A 17,547-nucleotide genomic window follows, 5' to 3' on the forward strand; every position below is an offset into this window, starting at 1 on the left:
TTCCTGCTGACTGCAAATATTCTACAATTACTTCCTTTTAACATAATGGGGAACATATAAGAAAGGTTGTTTCTCACTTGAAGATATTTGCTTGCATATTTATATAACAAACTGATTAGTACAGCTTGTGTAATGCTCACTGCTCTTCCCTACAGTAATAGTTCGCAAGTCCATTTTAGCAGATGCCTCGAAAGTGAAGAAGCTGCAGCAGAGTGGAGAAGCATTTGTACAGGATGGCTCCTGCAATAACATTGCACCTCACTTGCACAAATGCAGGGAATGTCGCTTGGACAGCTACCGAAAGAACAAAGACCAGAAAGATTCCACTGTCTTTTGTCGATTCTTTCACTTTAGAAGGTAGGAACAGTATTGAGTGTATGCAGACCTCGGTGTTCTTTTAATGTGAACAACAAGATGCTTGTTGGGATTAGGTGTCTGACCTCTATTCTTACTTTTCTGGAAGGAGTGCTGCTGAGTTTTCACTGTTAGCTTTAACATTTATCTTCTTTTTCCAGGCCAGATGTAAACCAGCTCTATGCTCAACGCAGCCTTATGTAGATCTCTGGTTTAAAACTACTGGATGTCAGTGTGTAGCTATCAGGCCATAAGCCTAGTATCCCCAACCAATGAAAAGTTCCCTGTGTTTTTCTAGCACTTAAAAATTTTATAACTGCTTCATTTGAGTAGAAAATATTTTGGCAGAACTTTGAGCTGTTTATTTGGCTGTTCTGGGCTGAAAGCCAGTTGGGATAACTTGAGTGTAGTTTGAACGCTTCAGCTTGATAGCACTGGGAGGTTAGACTCTGTCTCCCAGCATTTAGCAGTTGCAAGTGTGAAATGTTAGACGTATTCTGCAGTTACAGAGGAGCTACAACAAGCGACCATGGGCTTTCAGTGTAGAGAACTAAAACAGCAGCAATAGTTTGTTGTGTTGCTTCATCTTTTTATTCTGCCTTACACTTGAGTGTTGTGCCATTTCTGTCATCAGTGTGCACAGTGGATTTTAAGGAGGGCAGGCAGGGGGACTTTGAGGAAAGCACAGTGACCGCTGGGTGCTGTTGGCACGTTTCAACCCTGATGTGCAGCTTCCCCTTGTCCCTGTGAGCCTGATATCGAGCTGAACAGTCAAGGTCCCTGGATATTTTCTCTTTAAGACAAATAAAGAACCATTTCAGAAAGCTTTTGAAATGCTACTTGAAGCGTATCTGTAAGCCCAGGGTGGATGTTGTCAAACACTGTGGTTTGACAGCTTGTAACACGTCCTTTCTTCTGTGCTGGAGTAGTGTAAACTTTTCCATGAACTACTTGGTCCAGATGTTGTGTCTTGGGGTAGGTATGACATCAGTTGAAGCAAGCATCAGAATGCCTGAATCCTTTAGTTCACAAGTCAGTGCCAGTGGAACTGTCCTTGTTTATTGAACTTGTGAAATCTTCAAAGTCTGCAAATGGCTGAGTTTTGTGATAATGGCTGCCAGCATCTTTTCTTGCCACTCCTGGTGGTGTTGTGAGCAGGGTGTTGTCATCATATGTCAAAAGGTTCCTGAAAATGTGAACGTAACTCTAACTTTTCTCATTTAATAAGCCTCTAACAATGCAGGTCTCCTCCAGACTGCCAGAATTGCTCCATAGCATGTGTCTTATTCAAGCTTTGCTGTAGGAGGTGCATTGGTTCTTTGAAATCTTGTTGGCAGCTACATTAGTAGTTTTGTAAATGTTACTTAAGAACACAATGTATTCATATTCTCTTCACTGTATTTATATTCTCTTCTGTGAGTTGTGGCTTGTTCTAGATGAAGCTTTTATTGTCACTTCCTTTGCATACGATCCTTAATAGAAATGCAATTTTCAAATGGTGTTGACCTGATAATTTTTGCATGAATAAAAATATCCCTAAGAAATGTACCTTACTATCTCGACCCAAACCACCAGTTTCTTTAGTAATGCTTTTTAAACAGGCAGTATCTTAAGCATGCCTAGCATTTATGACAATTATGTTTAGCCATGTTCTCTGCAACCATTGTGTTAGCTATTGACACATGGTGTCCGTGTTTGCAGTGTAGGCATTGACTCGTGGGAGGAAATACAAACTCATGGAACATCTGAGGTGATGGCTCTTTCTTCCCTGCTCATTTCACAGGCTGCAGTTCAATAAGCATGGGATACTGCGTGAGGAGGGCTTCTTAACTCCCAATAAGTATGATCCTGAGGCTATTAGCCTGTGGCTGCCTTTATCCAAAAATGTTGTTGGCCTGGATCTGGACACAGCGAAGTATATCCTGGCCAACATTGGAGACCACTTTTGTCAGCTGGTGATATCTGAAAAGGAAGTTATGTCTACAATTGAACCACACAGTAAGATCAATTTGTATTACATCACCCCTACCTTAATAACTCCATGTGAAACTTTAGGCTTTTGACTTGTGTGAAAATCAGTTGTAAGCATTTGGAAATGTCATTGATGTCTTCAGTGTTGCCCTCTGTTCTCAGAGGAAGGTTAAGATCTAGCATGAACTAGTTCTAACAGCTCTTTCTTTATGGAAGGGAACATAATTCTTTCATATCTGTCAGAATAATTCTCAATTTATAGCTACATATCCTGTTGAAGGGGAAGTGCATTTCTCTTATGAAATGAAGTGTCTTAAATGAACAGAAAAGCTAAAGTAACAGGCAGCTGCCTGCCATCTATTTTTAATATGTGAGTGAAATTATGCTTTCCTCTTGATTTTGGTGGATTGCTTTGCTTTTACTTGTGCACCAGCCCCAACAATGCTACCTGTGAAGTGTAAAGAAAGAAATAATTCTTTCCCTCCACCCAAAAGCATTGGGTCAGTTTGCAATGGGCCTGTTTTAAGAAGCTCTGCACACAGCCCTGCTGGAGCTTGGCCAGAGAGGTATTACTGAGGGGGTAACTGACTGCAGAGCTCCATCAGTGCCAACAGGGCAAACCTTGCATGGTAGAACACAGGTTTTTGGCTGCAGCTGAACATGAGCCACTAAATGGGAGGCATTGTGAACTTGCATAACCACTTCTCAACATGGAATGGATCTTAAAATAACGGCGGTTTTGTTTTGGCTTGTAACTACATGACAGAAGCCATACAGCTTAGAAAGGTGCCTCCCAGTGTCTTCTGCATTCTGGGTAGTATTGACATAAGGATCACGTTGGTTTACCAGTCACTGCAAGGTTGTGAACGGAAGGAGAAAAGCTTAATTGGACTGACTACCTTTAAAAGCAGAAAGGAGGACTTGTTAAATGTTTCAGAAATGCTTGCTGTGAGGTCCTGCCCTGAACTACTTGGAATCTGCAAACTCTGTATTTCACTTCAGCTAGAAAACACTCAGGCCTGTGAAGCCGAAGTACGAAGAGCTAAAGAACGGTACAGGCTGGAATATGAAAACAACTTCAGAGGGTTGTAATTTTGTGAATTCCCCCTCAAAATTAAGAATGTGAGGTGTTTTTTATTAGCAGAGGAAGCATTTGTTAGCATACCTATAAAGTTCGCGTGTCAGTTCTGGAGTTGATTTCAAAGGAGCTGAATGTATTGAAATTCCCTCTGTGCTTGTTTATAACTGTGGCATAATTGTTGAAAAGTAAGGGAAGCTTACTTTGAAAGTTGTTGAAAGTAAGGGAACTCAATGTCATGAAAATGGAAATGTTTGTAATGCCCTGGGTAGGGAGGCAGTATTTTGGGGTGTAGATACTCTTTTGTTTGAACAGTTCAGCTCTTACCAACTTACCAACTTAGTTGGTGTAGGAGTTGAAGCTGTGGTAAGCTTCTCTTGGCGGAGTTCTGTTCAAATTACACCTTTTCCTAAGGGCTTTGGCTTTGACAACTGAGCTCTGCCAAAATGTAGGTTTGTTTGCTCAGATAGCCCTCCTTGAGGAGAGGTGTTTGAATGTTTTTGCACTCTGTAGAGCATCTTGGTGAGCTCCTTCTTTCTGGACCCCCAGGTATGAGGCAGGAAGAGTGAGTGTGAAGAAAGAGTTTGCTACTGTTTAGCAACAGAGGAGCTAATGCCAAAAAAGTCCTTTGAGTGAGACTGTGTTAGGTAGAGCCTGAAGGGAGGCAGTTGTAACAGAAAATGACTTGGGAGAGTGACTTGGAGAGTGGGAAGATGATATATTATGGGTATGTGATAACATAAACACCAGTGGTCAGTTGCACAAATAAGAACAACTGAGAAGGTAACTATTGTGAGAAGGTCTGATGCACACCTGTAAGATGTAGGAAACTTCTTAAAAGCCTGCTCTAGTGTTAAATGTGGAGGTTGGTGGCCCTGCATGCGGCAGGGGGTTGGAGATTCACGATCCTTGAGGTCCCTTCCAACCCTGGCCATTCTGGGGACAAATCCAAGCTGTTTGTAGCATGCTAAGTGTTGAGTCTGTCTTGCTAATAGCAACTTAGGGATTTCTTAGGACAGCTGTGGAATTTCCACTTGAGGGAATGTCAGCAGTATGCATGTTAATGTGGTCAGGTGCATATCAGGAATAATAGTGCTGCACAGAAAGTGAAATGATCTTGATAGTTTAGACTCTCCTGAATGTTCTTTCTAAACTGAGACAGGGGAGGCTTAGGTCAGATATTAGGAGGAAGTTTTTCACACACAGGCTGGTGAGGCACTGGAACAGGTTCCCCAAGGAGGCTGTGGATGCGCCATCCCTGGAGGCATCCAAGGCCAGGCTGGATGTGGCTCTGGGCAGCCTGGTCTGCTGGTTGGTGACCCTGCACATAGCAGGGGGTTGGAACTGGATGAGCACTGTGGTCCTTTTCAACCCAGGCCATTGTACGATTTGATTCTTCTTCTGAATCTATGACTGCAAAGACTTGGTTTGGGAGTTCAGTTGAGAACAAGGCTGAGCCTTTCTTACATGAAGCGATTCAACATTTAATTTGTTAATTAAAACTAACACTTGGCCTGTTGTGTCAATTCCCACAGGACAAGTAGCCTGGAAGCGTGCAGTGCGTGGAGTTCGAGAGATGTGTGATGTGTGTGACACCACCATCTTCAACCTGCACTGGGTCTGCTCAAAGTGTGGCTTCGGCGTGTGTGTGGACTGCTACAGGATGAGGAAAAAAGGCATACATGAAGGTGAGAGTGCATGTTGCTGCTTCAGGCAAGGGGAGAGTGGGAAGGACCTGTGTTGTGATGTGATGGTACAGCTGGCAACTCAAACACCACGTAATGACTGTGTTTTACAGATGATGACTCGGATACTTTCTCCTGGTTTAAATGTGTGAAGGGGCAGGAGCACGAACCGGAGAATCTAATGCCTACACAGATAATTCCTGGAAGAGGTATTTTAAGGATTTGATTGGGAGACTGATGGACAGTTGCAGCCTTTTGCTGTCTTTTCTATGTTATTGATATTAAACTAAGTGGCTTCTTGTTTTTGGTGTTTTTTTAGTTTTAAGGTTAACCAAAGTTTAATGGTATTGTCAACAGGTTTAAGTTCCTAAACTGGAGCAGCCTGTGTGCCTGCTACTTGTTTCATTATCTTGACCTTCACAAAGCAGTAGCAAAATGTAGTGTTTGAAGGTGAACTGTTATTTGCTGTTGTTTAGCTGAGTAGTATGCACAGCTTCTTTAAAACTAGCCGAATGTTCTAATTAATTAAGCTCATTAATTACTCTTTTCCCTTCAGCACTCTATGATGTTGGTGATATTGTTCACTCCGTAAGAACAAAATGGGGAATAAAGGCAAACTGCCCCTGTGCAAATAAACAGTTCAAGGCCCTGTCAAAGCCAACTCTAAAGGAGGATTCAAAACAGGTATTGCTGCATTGCCTCTCACTGCTGTCTGTGTAGCTGAAATACCCACATGTTGGTCTCAGTGTAGCCGTATTTGAAGCCAGTGGCAACTGACACAAGCACACCAGTCCTGACCACTGCTGGATTTTTGTTTGGTATTCACTTTTGGGGGAAGTCTTACTTGGTTCTTTTGACAACTGGTAACTGGATGAGTAACCTATTGAAAAATGTTAAAATGTTAGCGAGTTTGGCTGTTTCTCTATTTCCTCAGTCAAAACATAGGATTAGACTTCAAGTCCTCTCAGTCTTAACAACAGAGATGGGGTAATGGCTGGGAGTGCAGGCTAGCCCTTGTGTCCTGGAGGTGTAGCATGTATAGAATCATAGAATCATAGAATCACCAAGGTTGGAAAAGACCTTCAAGATCATCCAGTCCAACTGTTCACCTATTCCCAGTAGCTCCCACTAAACCATGTCCCTCAACACAACATCCAGCCTTTTATGTGCAGCACCTAAAAGAATGAGCAGGGTAGGAAAGTTCTGGAATGTATAAAAGAGCTGAATATGGATAAAGTGGCAAGGTCTGGAGCAGTATGGAGGAGCACTGCCTACTCTGCAGGAAAGTTCTTCTGGTAGGAAGTTTGTTGCTTATTTTATTAACAAGCAAAGAAACATCATAAAGTTTGGGTTTTCTTGGTGATTTTATTTCAGTAAGTAATTCTAATTGCTATGAGAAAATGAAGAAGGCTTTCATTTTGTGAATGGCAGTATGTAATTAGATGTATGTATTTTGGAAAGTAAAAAATACTGCAAGTTAATGGCCTAGTTTTGCAGCATTACAAAAATCAGTGTCTTTTACATATGCTTATTTATAAACTTATTTTGAGAATAAATACATTTTGAGTCCAAGAAGCAGGCTGAACTTGATTTTTGGCTGGTAATCCATGTAAGAGGTGTGGAATATTGTGGATATTAAGAGCAAGGAAGGTGGTTATGTAGTTCAAGTTAGCATACGACTGACCTAACTTGGGTCTTAGGTTCTTAGAATGTCCTCTATACCTCTTTCTCTGTAAAATGAGAATTTTGTTTTATGCTGTGACACATGGGAATAACTTATTTAATGAAGTTTGAGACTTGTGTTGTGTCGTGTTCAGGATTCTTACCAAGCATCAGTAGTCACTAAGATGTGAAATAAAGAATAAAGCAGTAATAAATGCATATAATGACTTCTTGTTTGGACAGTTTTGAGCAGGAAGGTGGAATATAGCCAGCCATGCAGAAATCCCAGGCCACAGAAGTCATTTTGGTTAGCCTGGCAACGTAGCAGCTCCAAATGAGTAACTCAGCTGCCTAAGAGATTGCTGAGGGTTCTGTGCATGGCTGCTTCTGGCCACAGCTGCACTCACATGCAGTTCTATTTTAAAGCTGGTAGATTTTTGCCACTTGAGGATAGAGATTTAGGTGCTCTATCTACATGTTTTAAACAAGCAAACTGGACCTCCAGCTTAGCCCTGAACATTATGGTTTTAAACTGAGGCAGGGGAGGTTTAGGTCAGATATTAGGAGGAAGTTTTTCACACAGAGGGTGGTGACGCACTGGAACAGGTTGCCCAAGGAGGCTGTGGATGCCCCATCCCTGCAGGCATCCAAGGCCAGGCTGGATGTGGCTCTGGGCAGCCTGGTCTGCTGGTTGGTGACCCTGCACATAGCAGGGGGTTGAAACTGGATGAGCACTGTGGTCCTTTTCAACCCAGGCCATTCTATGATAATCTACTACTAGAACACCAAGAAGCAGCTACTAAAATTGTATTTGGTTTCCAAAGCGATCCCAGAAAATCATCTGGGAAACTCAGCTTTCTTTGCTTATCATGAAGAGAGATGGACTCCGTAAGCTCTTGAAGTTGAGAAGTCGTGGTTTCTCCTGGATCTTTTCAGTACTAAGATGCAATGCTGACCTCTTGTGGAGATGAGGTTATTTAAAGGAGGGCAGCGCTTCCTTTATTCTATTTTGAAAGAACGTTGCTTGTTTTTCCTTGATTGGTGTGTTTTTATTTAATCAGGATCTCACTTTGTGCTTTTCAGAATTTGGCACCTGGAGAGAGGACCAGCCTTCAGCAAAACAACTTAGTCCTGAGCCCACAGGTCCCTGCACACGATCCTCCTGTCAAACCAGCAGCTGGAAGTAAACAAACTGCTTCAGTAAACACTTCTCCTTCATTAAGTTGGCTGTCAAATATAACAAGTGGAAATGTGAATAAAGAAAACAAAGGTATGTATAGAACTGGTGAGAAGCAAACCCTTCTGTGGCTGTTTGTTAGAAAAACATGTCCAGGGCCCAGCAGTATCTTTGAGGATGACACAGTGCCTACTGGAATGGAGTTCAGTGAGTCTATTGCAGAGCATATGCATACTGCACATACGTATGCATGTTCATATGTGTATATTTATGCGAGTATCTCATATGCTTTGGATTTGATTTGAAGGATGTTTCTTGTGGTTCAGATTCCTCCTCGCTGTATTTCTTCAAATGTTTTTCTTCCTCATTGCAGAGAAACTTCTCGTACCCATTTCCAAGAATGAAAACAAACCTCTTCAGACACTCCCTACCTTAGCTAAGCCTGCTGCAGCCCTGCAGACATTCAACAGTGCAATACTAACACCTGTGAGCAACAACAACACGGGTTTCCTGCGGAATCTCCTGAATTCTTCTGGAGGAAAGGTATGTGACATCTCTGCACTGGCTTGTGTTGATACCAGGCTTAGGCTGCTGTTCTGTGGCTGCAATCAGTTACCACAGGCATTTGTCACAGTAGCCAATACTTTGTTCTCCTTTGGAGGGAGAAAGGGTTTAATTCATTGTCTGTTGCAGTGCTTTTTAGAATAGTAATTCAGTAGTGCTTTCAGTCAGTCTTGCTTGAGTGAGGGGCTGGGAGGCAGGTGATGAAGCTGACAAATTTACTCAGCATAATGTCTGGCAGGTGCATTGATTAGCATCTAATCTCTAAAAGAACCATCAAGGAGCTTACAGAGGGATCTGAAACCTCCTTCTGTGGAGGGTGGGTGACTGACTTGTGCCTGGCCTGCACACCAATTCACTTCAGTTGCAAGAGCAGGTTACAGCCCAGGAACAGGTACAGCCCCAAAGAAATGGGATAAAATACTGTCCTTGGGGTCCCTTGGTGAAACTGCATTTCTGTCCTTTGATATAAAGGAAGTCTTCCTTCGTGCAGCATTCAGTGCCTTTCTGCAGTGCTGCTGAAATCGGAGTGGAACTGCGTGCTGCCAGAACGCTGCAGATGTTATCAGAAATGACACTGACCTTTAATGGCAGTGAATTTCTAGGCAGCAGCTGTTCTGCAGACCTCTGTTTCTCTGCACGATTGTGTGCTGACGTGAAAATGTTGGAAGTGGCAGATATATAAATTCATCAATATTAAGTACATCATCTTTGGATTGCGGAGGACACTGACAGAAAAACACACCAACTTTTTTGTTCTTTCTCTTTTTTTTTAATAAACCAGACAGACAATGGACTCAAGAGTACACCCAAAATCCTCGATGACATTTTTGCTTCCCTGGTGCAAAACAGAACTGTGACAGACATGCCTAAGAAGCCACAAGGACTGACTATAAAGCCTACAATAATGGGCTTTGACACGCCTCATTACTGGTTATGTGATAACCGCTTGCTGTGTCTTCAAGATCCCAACAATGAGAGTAATTGGAACGTCTTCAGAGAGTGCTGGAAGCAGGGACAGGTAGTGAACATCTCCTCTTGCCATTTTCTCATCGTGTGCTTTGATCTCTTACTTGAAAGGCAGGTGCAAACTTTCTGCAACCATAAGCAACACTGAAACTCCGTAATATGTAATACCTGAACACTGAAATCCTTAGCTAAAAAGATACAGATTATTTAAAATCAGTTCCCAAACACAGTGCTGAACTTATAGCTCTCTATTAAAAAAAAAATAAAATGCTGCTTTGGAGCTTGGAATAAGGAATGGACAAATGCATGGTGTGATTCCTGTATGGCAGAGCGTTCATCCTTTATAGTAGGATGTTTGCAGAGTGCCCGTGTTTCAATGTTTGGTACGTTTCATGGGTGGTTAGAATTAGAAGTTTTTGATGATTCTTTGGGGTGTCTTTTTCCTTACAGCCTGTAATGGTGTCAGGAGTGCATCACAAATTAAATGCAGACCTCTGGAGACCCGAGTCTTTCAGGAAAGAGTTTGGCCAACAGGAAGTAGACCTGGTTAACTGCAGGACCAATGAAATCATCACTGGCGCTACTGTAGGAGATTTCTGGGATGGGTTTGAAGATATTTCAAGTAAGCAGTGTGAATTTCTTTACAGTGGGTAAAATATTAAGCAATGGTAATCTTACTCTAGCATGACATTGCCATCCTTGAGCAGCACAGAGCAGAATAAAAGATGTTCCAGGCTTTGTCTCTGAAGAGAGTGTCTGCCCTGTGTTCTCACCAGGTGTGCTCAAGGGATGGTGGCGTTAGTGGAAATGTTGTCAGCTGTGTTGAGGACCATCTCTGAGCAGCATGTTTGGCTGCTTTTTTCTTTTGGGAAAGCATTCTGAACAAGTTGGGGATCTTAGCAAATTGGTTCACCTGTCGGCTTTAACCCACGCAGGTAAAACAAAAGGACCTGTGTGTGGTTGATACTCAGAAGGTAATTAGATCTTGCTGTTGAAACTTGTAGGTGTTCCTGAGGTTTGGGGAGGTGAGCATGAGGTTTGGCGTTTTTGCTTCTAGAAACAAACTTTTTCCAGAATTAATGCTTGCCTGGCAGCTGGAGGTCCTGCCTCATCTGTGTGATGGAAACTTTGGGGATTTGGTACTTGAGGCAGGAGGACTGGGAGCTGGAAGGCTTGTTCGTGCCTCTCATTTGTGTTACTTGAGCTCGGTTTTACCATTAGCTGCCCTCAGATGCAGGACGGTTGTCTGAGTTAAGCTGTGGTAGGTGCTTAGGGAGGGGAGCCACTGAAGTTCACACTGTACTTAATCCAAAAAGCTCTGCACTGTCACAGCACGCTTCTCAAGGCAGTAATACCTGACCGTGGTGTCAAGTGAACTGCGTGCCTTCGGTTCTGTGTGAACAGTTGCAGAGTGAACGTGGCTGTAAAATAAGATTGGGATTTCATGATGAGTTGCAGTGTGAGTGGTACAAGCTCTTATAAGCTGACATGTTAACATCTGACAATAGGCCGCCTGAGAACAGAAGAAGGAGAGCCAATGGTGTTGAAGCTTAAAGATTGGCCTCCAGGAGAAGATTTCAGAGATATGATGCCTTCTCGGTATGAATTTGCCAAGAAACTGTTTGTGTGCTGTGCTTCCAAAGCAATAAAATGTAGAAATACGGTTACATTTTGACAGCTGCTTCATCAAAAGCCGTTGATCACGGGGCCTAACACTGAACTGTGCTGTATTTCTTTAGGTTTGATGATTTGATGAAAAATATTCCACTGCCAGAGTACACTAGGAGAGGTGGAAAGCTCAACCTTGCCTCTCGACTTCCCAACTATTTTGTACGACCAGACCTGGGCCCTAAGATGTACAACGCCTACGGTAAGGAATGTGTCAGACTATGGCTCTTTCTGCCCGTGTATTTGAATCAGAATGGTTTGGCTTGGAAGAGACGTCTGAGCTCATCTGGTTCCAACCCCCTGCCTCTGCCCCACCTGCCTCTAGATGAGGTTACTCACAGCCCCATCCAGCCTGGCTTCTGGATCGAAGCTTGCTCTGAAAACAAAAAAATAGATTCTTCCTATGATAAGTTGTCATTCAAAAGACACTTCAAACATTAAGGCTCATCATGGCCACTAAAGAGATCCTGGCCTAAAAATGCTGTAGCAGCTGCTGAAGGAGAAACTGTTACTGAGAATTCTTTATTCAAAACTGCTGCAGAAACCCTCTGGTAACAGTAATGTGGTTTTCGTGTATCACACAGGCAGGGTGGAGGTGCAGGCTGATGTTTGTTAGCTTGTGAACTTAACAGTTGGCAAAATACAAAGGTGATGCTGCAAAGTCCTAGGAAAAAAAAGAAACTGCTGCCTGGAGGAATTTGCTGATGAAAGTAAAAGCTGCCTGGGCTTTTTGGGTAGCTCTGCTTAGAGTAGCAGAAGATTTCTCTTTATCTCACTAATGTAGTGGGTGCTTTTTTTCAGGCTTAATAACACCAGAAGATAGAAAATATGGCACAACAAATCTCCACTTGGATGTGTCTGATGCAGCCAATGTTATGGTGTATGTGGGGATCCCCAAAGGTCAGGCTGATCAAGAAGAAGGTGAAGTTTTTTCTCTTGTTCTGGAGGAACTGTTTCCCTCCAAGAAAGCTGTGGTCCAGATGTGGTTGGTGGAAAGGTCTCTGTAGTGTAACTGCTTGTGTTTTCTCTTAACAGAAGTGCTGAAGACCATACAAGATGGAGATTCTGATGAGCTGACAATTAAGCGTTTCACTGAAAGTCGAGAAAAACCTGGAGCTCTGTGGCACATCTACGCTGCTAAGGACACAGAGAAGATCCGGGAGTTCCTCAAAAAGGTGGGCTGCTCCTTCTTAAAAACTGTTTTACTGCCCATGCAGACTTGTAAACACAAATCCTTGGGCTTTTTTTTTTTTTTTTGACCTTCTTCCTGTTCCAGTTTCAACACAAACACAGTTTAGACCCTTAACCATGTGCATGAGGTGGTCTTTGGAAATGTTGGTCACGTCATTTATGAAGTCTCCCTTCTTTCATGTTCTTACACTGTTTTTCTTTCCATAGCTTTCAGGTTTAGACTGAGGGAGAAAGGAAGGTTTTTCATGTGGCTTCCATGGGAGGGAAAGGGTCTGAGGAAGGAAAGAGGTGATACTGCATCAAAAAGGGCTCCTTTCACTATTTACCACAGGTGGTCAAGAGTTCCTGGTAGTTCCAGAAATGGGACTTTTTTTCACTAAAAGTAAAAATGTCAATGTTTAAAAGAATAAATGGAATGGTCTGAACAGCTGTTGGCCTTGTCGGCCTGAGCACTGTCTTAGACAACAGCTTGGAGGAGCTACAGCCAATTTGGTTAAGATTTTGTTTTTTGTTAATACTGTATCTGATAAAACTTGCTAGTGAATTTTATAAGCAGCTGTGATTTGATTCTTAGTCTCTTGTAGCATACTTCCCTGCAGGCCTGAGACTTTCTGCAGCTTCTCTCAGGATAGAACCAAGGCGTTCATCTCCTTTTAAATGAACTCCTAAGATTCAGACATCTGGTCCCCACATCCTCCTGCCCCTCAGTTTTCCTGTATGAAGTCCTCATGCCTCCCTGACTAGTAACTTCTGGAGCTCTTGTTAGCAGGCTCTGTTTTGGTCAGCAAGCACAGTGCGTAGTGCAGGCCTCAGGGCAGGCACCTGCTGCATTTGGCACTCGGTCTTGTCCAGTTACGTGCTAGAGTAGTGTAAGAGAAATGATCTCACGTATGACAAGTTCCTGTTGTGAGCATGGGTCACTTTGACCCCGTTTCTTCTTTCCTGTGTACGTTGGAATGATTTTAATGTACCATATCCACCTTTGCAGCATGTTTGTGAAGCAAGTGGAAATGAAGTGATGTAGCCTTGACAAACAAGAACTGAGTAAAGAATCCAAATCTTGCGTATAACTCTTGTATCTGATCACGTGGTGCAAGCTGCTCGGTGTGGAATGCATGCACATGCAACACCGTGCACATCTTGGTCATCCTGCAGGACTGGTGTGTTGTAACAAGCCTCTTTCCCTACTTTTCAGGTTGCTGAAGAACAAGGTCAAGAAAATCCTGTAGATCACGATCCCATTCATGATCAAAGTTGGTACTTGGATCGATCTCTAAGAAAACGCCTTCACCAGGAGTATGGAGTTCAAGGCTGGGCTATTGTACAGTTTCTAGGAGATGTAGTTTTCATTCCAGCAGGAGCTCCGCACCAGGCAAGGACCAGTGGCACTGTTTGCAGCCCGACCACTTGGGCAGACTTTGCATACATGGCTAATGCTTGTTTGTTCTCTCCAGGTTCATAATTTGTACAGTTGTATTAAAGTTGCAGAAGACTTTGTATCCCCAGAGCACGTCAAGCATTGCTTCTGGCTCACTCAGGAATTTAGGTATCTGTCACATACGCATACAAACCATGAAGATAAATTGCAGGTATGTTTCCTGTGCTCAAGGAGAGCCTCGTCCCTTTTCTCCCTTTAAAAAACAAAAACCCTCACCAAATCCCTGCAGATTGAGCCATCCATACAACCTTTCCAGTTCTGATTGGGTTGCACTGGACCTTGGAAAAACTGTTTTTAATGTTACACGTGTTGAGTGCTTTAGAGGAGGCCTTCTGACAGTGCTCTGAAGCATTACCTCCTGTTTGTGCTGTTCTTCCTCTGGTTGAACCCACAGTAATGTGAGGCTGCTGCATTTCAGCTAACCCCCGTTAGCACTGCGCCTCGCTTTCACAGCTCAGTGATGTAAGTGGGGCTCTGGCAGAGAAGCACCTCTGTGCTCGTGGGTGCAGAGAAGGTGGGAATCTGCAGCTGTGTGTCAGGGCCTTCTGATCTGCCCTACCCACGCTGCTTGGCTGTCAAACTGAACGCCTTCTTTTCCTCCCTAGGTGAAGAATGTCATATACCACGCTGTTAAAGATGCAGTTGGGATATTGAGAGCGAACGAATCCAGCCTTAGCAGATCTTAAAGTAGAAAGCCTTAACACACACTATGAAAACAGAAGCGCTGGCAGCTGTTTTAACTACTCAGTCAGGACCTCTGTGGACTTTGAGATTATATGAATGTTACCTCATCTTCCTTTCAGCAGTACCAGAGGATTGTGGTACTATGTTCTGTGTATTCTTCCAATGTTTACAAACCTGATATGTATATGTAGTAATATGTATGGACTGTGGCATACTGTGAATGCTCAGTTGCAATAGAACTTTATATGGAGTTGCTCTCCAAACTGTACAAAATACCTCCTATAGAACTGTCGGGAATTATTCCAAACTACTCATTTGAAAACTATTATCTGAGACATTGTAAAGCTCCATTTTTAAAACTTATTTCAGGGTGGGAGGAAATACGGAGTCACCCAACTAATAACCAATTTATGTTAACTAAGAATGCGGTTCTGTAACTTCACATTAACATAGAACTAGCATTTAAAGTAGCTTTAAGCTATTGTATAGTAACATAGAGATGGAGATTAACCATCTTTAGGTAAATGTATTTAAATTTCTAAACGTTAAAAGAAACTTTTAATCAAATGTCTTCTGTTTGAAACTGATCTTTAATTTGAACTTACGTTTGATTCTCTGGTTTTTAACACTGAATGGTCTACATAAAATTCTTCTATTTCAGATACTGTTCCTTGCCCAGCTTCTTCAGTTGACTCTTTAAAAAGCAATGAATTTGATGCAGTGCTTTGAAATGCAAAAGTAAATTGTGTATCATATTGTTCATAGACTTTTTTTAAAGTATCTGAAAGCTCTGTATTTAATTCAGTGATCTGTTTGTAGCCTTTTTTGGATACCACAATGTGGCCTAGGTAGATTATTGCTTCTCAGCTGCTACTGTGGTCTGCATTGAATGAGTTCTGCAGCTTCCGTCTTAAAAAGCACACTGCTCTAAAATTACTTAGATTGAAGACACCACAAATTGTAAAAACAAGCAGAGGAGAAATGCATCTGTCATCTACCAAGATAAGCTAAAATAAAATCAGCTTTTCTATTCCAGCACTGAAACACAAAGGACAGCAGTTGAGCTGAGCCAGGTCCAGGGCAGCTTTGTGAGCCAGAAGTCGTTGTGAACTCAATGTCAACTCCTCTGGGAGCAGCCATGAGGCACAGGGGGTCAGTGCAGGCACTGTCATGTAGCTCAGTGTGCACAGATGTTCCCATTCACTGAACTCCTGCTGCTGCCCTGACGTCTGCTGAACACCTCTCTGTTCAGTGAGAACTTCCCTCCATCTTTGCTTGCTGAGGTCTCTAGCTGGCAGAAAACACCTGAGCTAGAGCAGCCACTGCTCTGTCTGCCTCCTGCAGCGAGAAACACCATGTTCACTTGTCACTTTGTGTTTGAAGCAATGAAGAACCCTTCAAGCCAAGGCTGTGTTTCAGATGAGTATTCGTTCTTGCGAGTTTCAAGTAAATGAAATAAAGCAGCTTAATTGCCTTTCTTGGATCTGGGTGGAAGATGTGTGGGGAGCTGGCATGCAGTATCCTAGCACCCAGGGAGTGTAATGAGTCACACTGATTTTACACACAGACATGTGCACATACAGCTGAGACCCGTTTGTTGAAGATAGATTTTGGATTTCCTTACTACTGCTGTTACATAATCTTGTCTTACCCCACCTATCAACTACTGCCAGTCACTGACTTTCCAGGTGTTTTTCCTTTCTGAGCTGTGAAGATGATAAGAAACAAATTGCCCTCAGTCAGCTCTTGTTTGCTTTGCAGCAGAAAAGGAGCACTTGAGTTTCATTGCTCAAAGCTGGGCCCCAACCAGAAGCATTGGGGCTGCTGTGGGCTGTGCCTCTGTTTGCCTCCAGCATGAAAGTGAACAGCACTTGGCTCCTCCTTGCTTCGTCAGCTGGGACTGGAAGCTGTTGGGCAGCTCCCAGCTCTGAGTGCCTTCTCTGAACACAGTCTTAACTTTCTTCAGTAAGTCTGCCTTAAAATTAGAGACTGCTTACTTTGCCTGTGAGGCTCCGTGCTCCTGACCTGTTGGAACAGAGGCAGCATGGCAGTGCGTGCTGCCTCTGCTGCATCGAGATGAGTTTTGCCTGAAGTTTCCCTTTGGGAGGAGGCATCCTGTGCTGGGGATTCAAACTCCAACAATGTGCCTCTTAAACAGCAGCTAACTTCACAACCACGGAAGTACCTGGTAGGTTGTGATGATGTTCAGACAGCTGCAGGTGACTTCACCTTTCAGTGTTAAGATGCCACGTATGGGATGGAGTTCTGAGCATTTGTCAGTACTCTTTACAACAAAATTAATGAAAACTGAAGATGGAGGGGCTTCTTTTCGAGCTCAGGGGGCTAATTGGAATGTCTTTTTATGAAATTTCAGAGCAAGGAACTGAGGTGGCACAAATGGCAATAGCAGGTTCAAATAAAATTGTTCTCTGTGAGCAGGCGCTCCTTCAGCCTCCAGCAAGAACTGTTACAGCAGTGCAGCCACCTTCCTCACAGTATCTTCAAGCTGCTCTAAGGAACCTTGGATCCACCCCCCCCCCCCCCACCACCACAACGAGATGAATTCCAGCAGCCATCCTTGTTTATATTGTGACTGCAGTGACTGCACCAGTGTCAGATGAAGCTCACAGCTGCTGGCCTGTAACACTGCTGTACTCTGTTACTGGGTTTGGATGAGCAGAGTGGGTAACAGATGCTGCTGCTCAGCAGTGTTGGGCCACAACTGCTCTCCCTGGGGGCTCTGTGGGTACCAGGTTTCATTTCATAGATCTTCAGTTAGCTGCGTTTTTCACTATTTGGACAGGATCTGTTGTGATCTGCACCCAGCCACAGGCAGAAGAGCTGCCACTATGCTAAGCACAGTGCGGGTGCCACAGCTTGCCTTTCATTTCTGCCACCTCCTTTCTCATCATTTTCATGCTGTTTATGCTTATTTGTTCAAGTTGTTGCTTCTTCCTGTGCCTACCTCCTCTTCTGGCTCTGTCCAGGCTTTCTTTTTATTTAACAGCTGCTCCTGCATGAAAGCTTTTCTTTAGCTTTGTAAACCCAAAAGGGAGCTGTGAAAGGCGAAAAATCTGGAGAGGTGCAAATGAGCAGCTGTGTCCATGCA

At 43.3% G+C, this 17,547-nt stretch overlaps 1 protein-coding gene across 2 annotated transcripts in view; it reads left to right on the plus strand.

Moving 5' to 3' along the window:
- The window catches only part of KDM3A (lysine demethylase 3A), a 29,600-nt gene extending 13,688 nt beyond the window's left edge, over window positions 1-15,912 (plus strand). For both annotated transcript variants that reach the window (XM_042870981.1, XM_042870982.1), the window contains exons 10-25: window positions 156-357; window positions 2,138-2,352; window positions 4,939-5,091; window positions 5,202-5,297; window positions 5,645-5,772; window positions 7,834-8,020; window positions 8,301-8,470; window positions 9,273-9,509; window positions 9,908-10,079; window positions 10,966-11,056; window positions 11,197-11,327; window positions 11,927-12,046; window positions 12,161-12,300; window positions 13,512-13,688; window positions 13,771-13,905; window positions 14,360-15,912. In XM_042870981.1, coding sequence (XP_042726915.1) covers window positions 156-357; window positions 2,138-2,352; window positions 4,939-5,091; window positions 5,202-5,297; window positions 5,645-5,772; window positions 7,834-8,020; window positions 8,301-8,470; window positions 9,273-9,509; window positions 9,908-10,079; window positions 10,966-11,056; window positions 11,197-11,327; window positions 11,927-12,046; window positions 12,161-12,300; window positions 13,512-13,688; window positions 13,771-13,905; window positions 14,360-14,440 — 2,435 coding nt within the window. In that variant the 3' untranslated portion in view covers window positions 14,441-15,912. The remainder of the gene's footprint in view (window positions 1-155; window positions 358-2,137; window positions 2,353-4,938; window positions 5,092-5,201; window positions 5,298-5,644; window positions 5,773-7,833; window positions 8,021-8,300; window positions 8,471-9,272; window positions 9,510-9,907; window positions 10,080-10,965; window positions 11,057-11,196; window positions 11,328-11,926; window positions 12,047-12,160; window positions 12,301-13,511; window positions 13,689-13,770; window positions 13,906-14,359) is intronic.
- The last annotated feature ends 1,635 nt before the right edge of the window (window positions 15,913-17,547 follow it).

This window comes from Lagopus leucura, unplaced genomic scaffold, assembly GCF_019238085.1.
Source record: "Lagopus leucura isolate 7727_CA_CO unplaced genomic scaffold, USGS_WTPT01 Super-Scaffold_100004, whole genome shotgun sequence".
Classification (NCBI taxonomy): domain Eukaryota; kingdom Metazoa; phylum Chordata; class Aves; order Galliformes; family Phasianidae; genus Lagopus; species Lagopus leucura.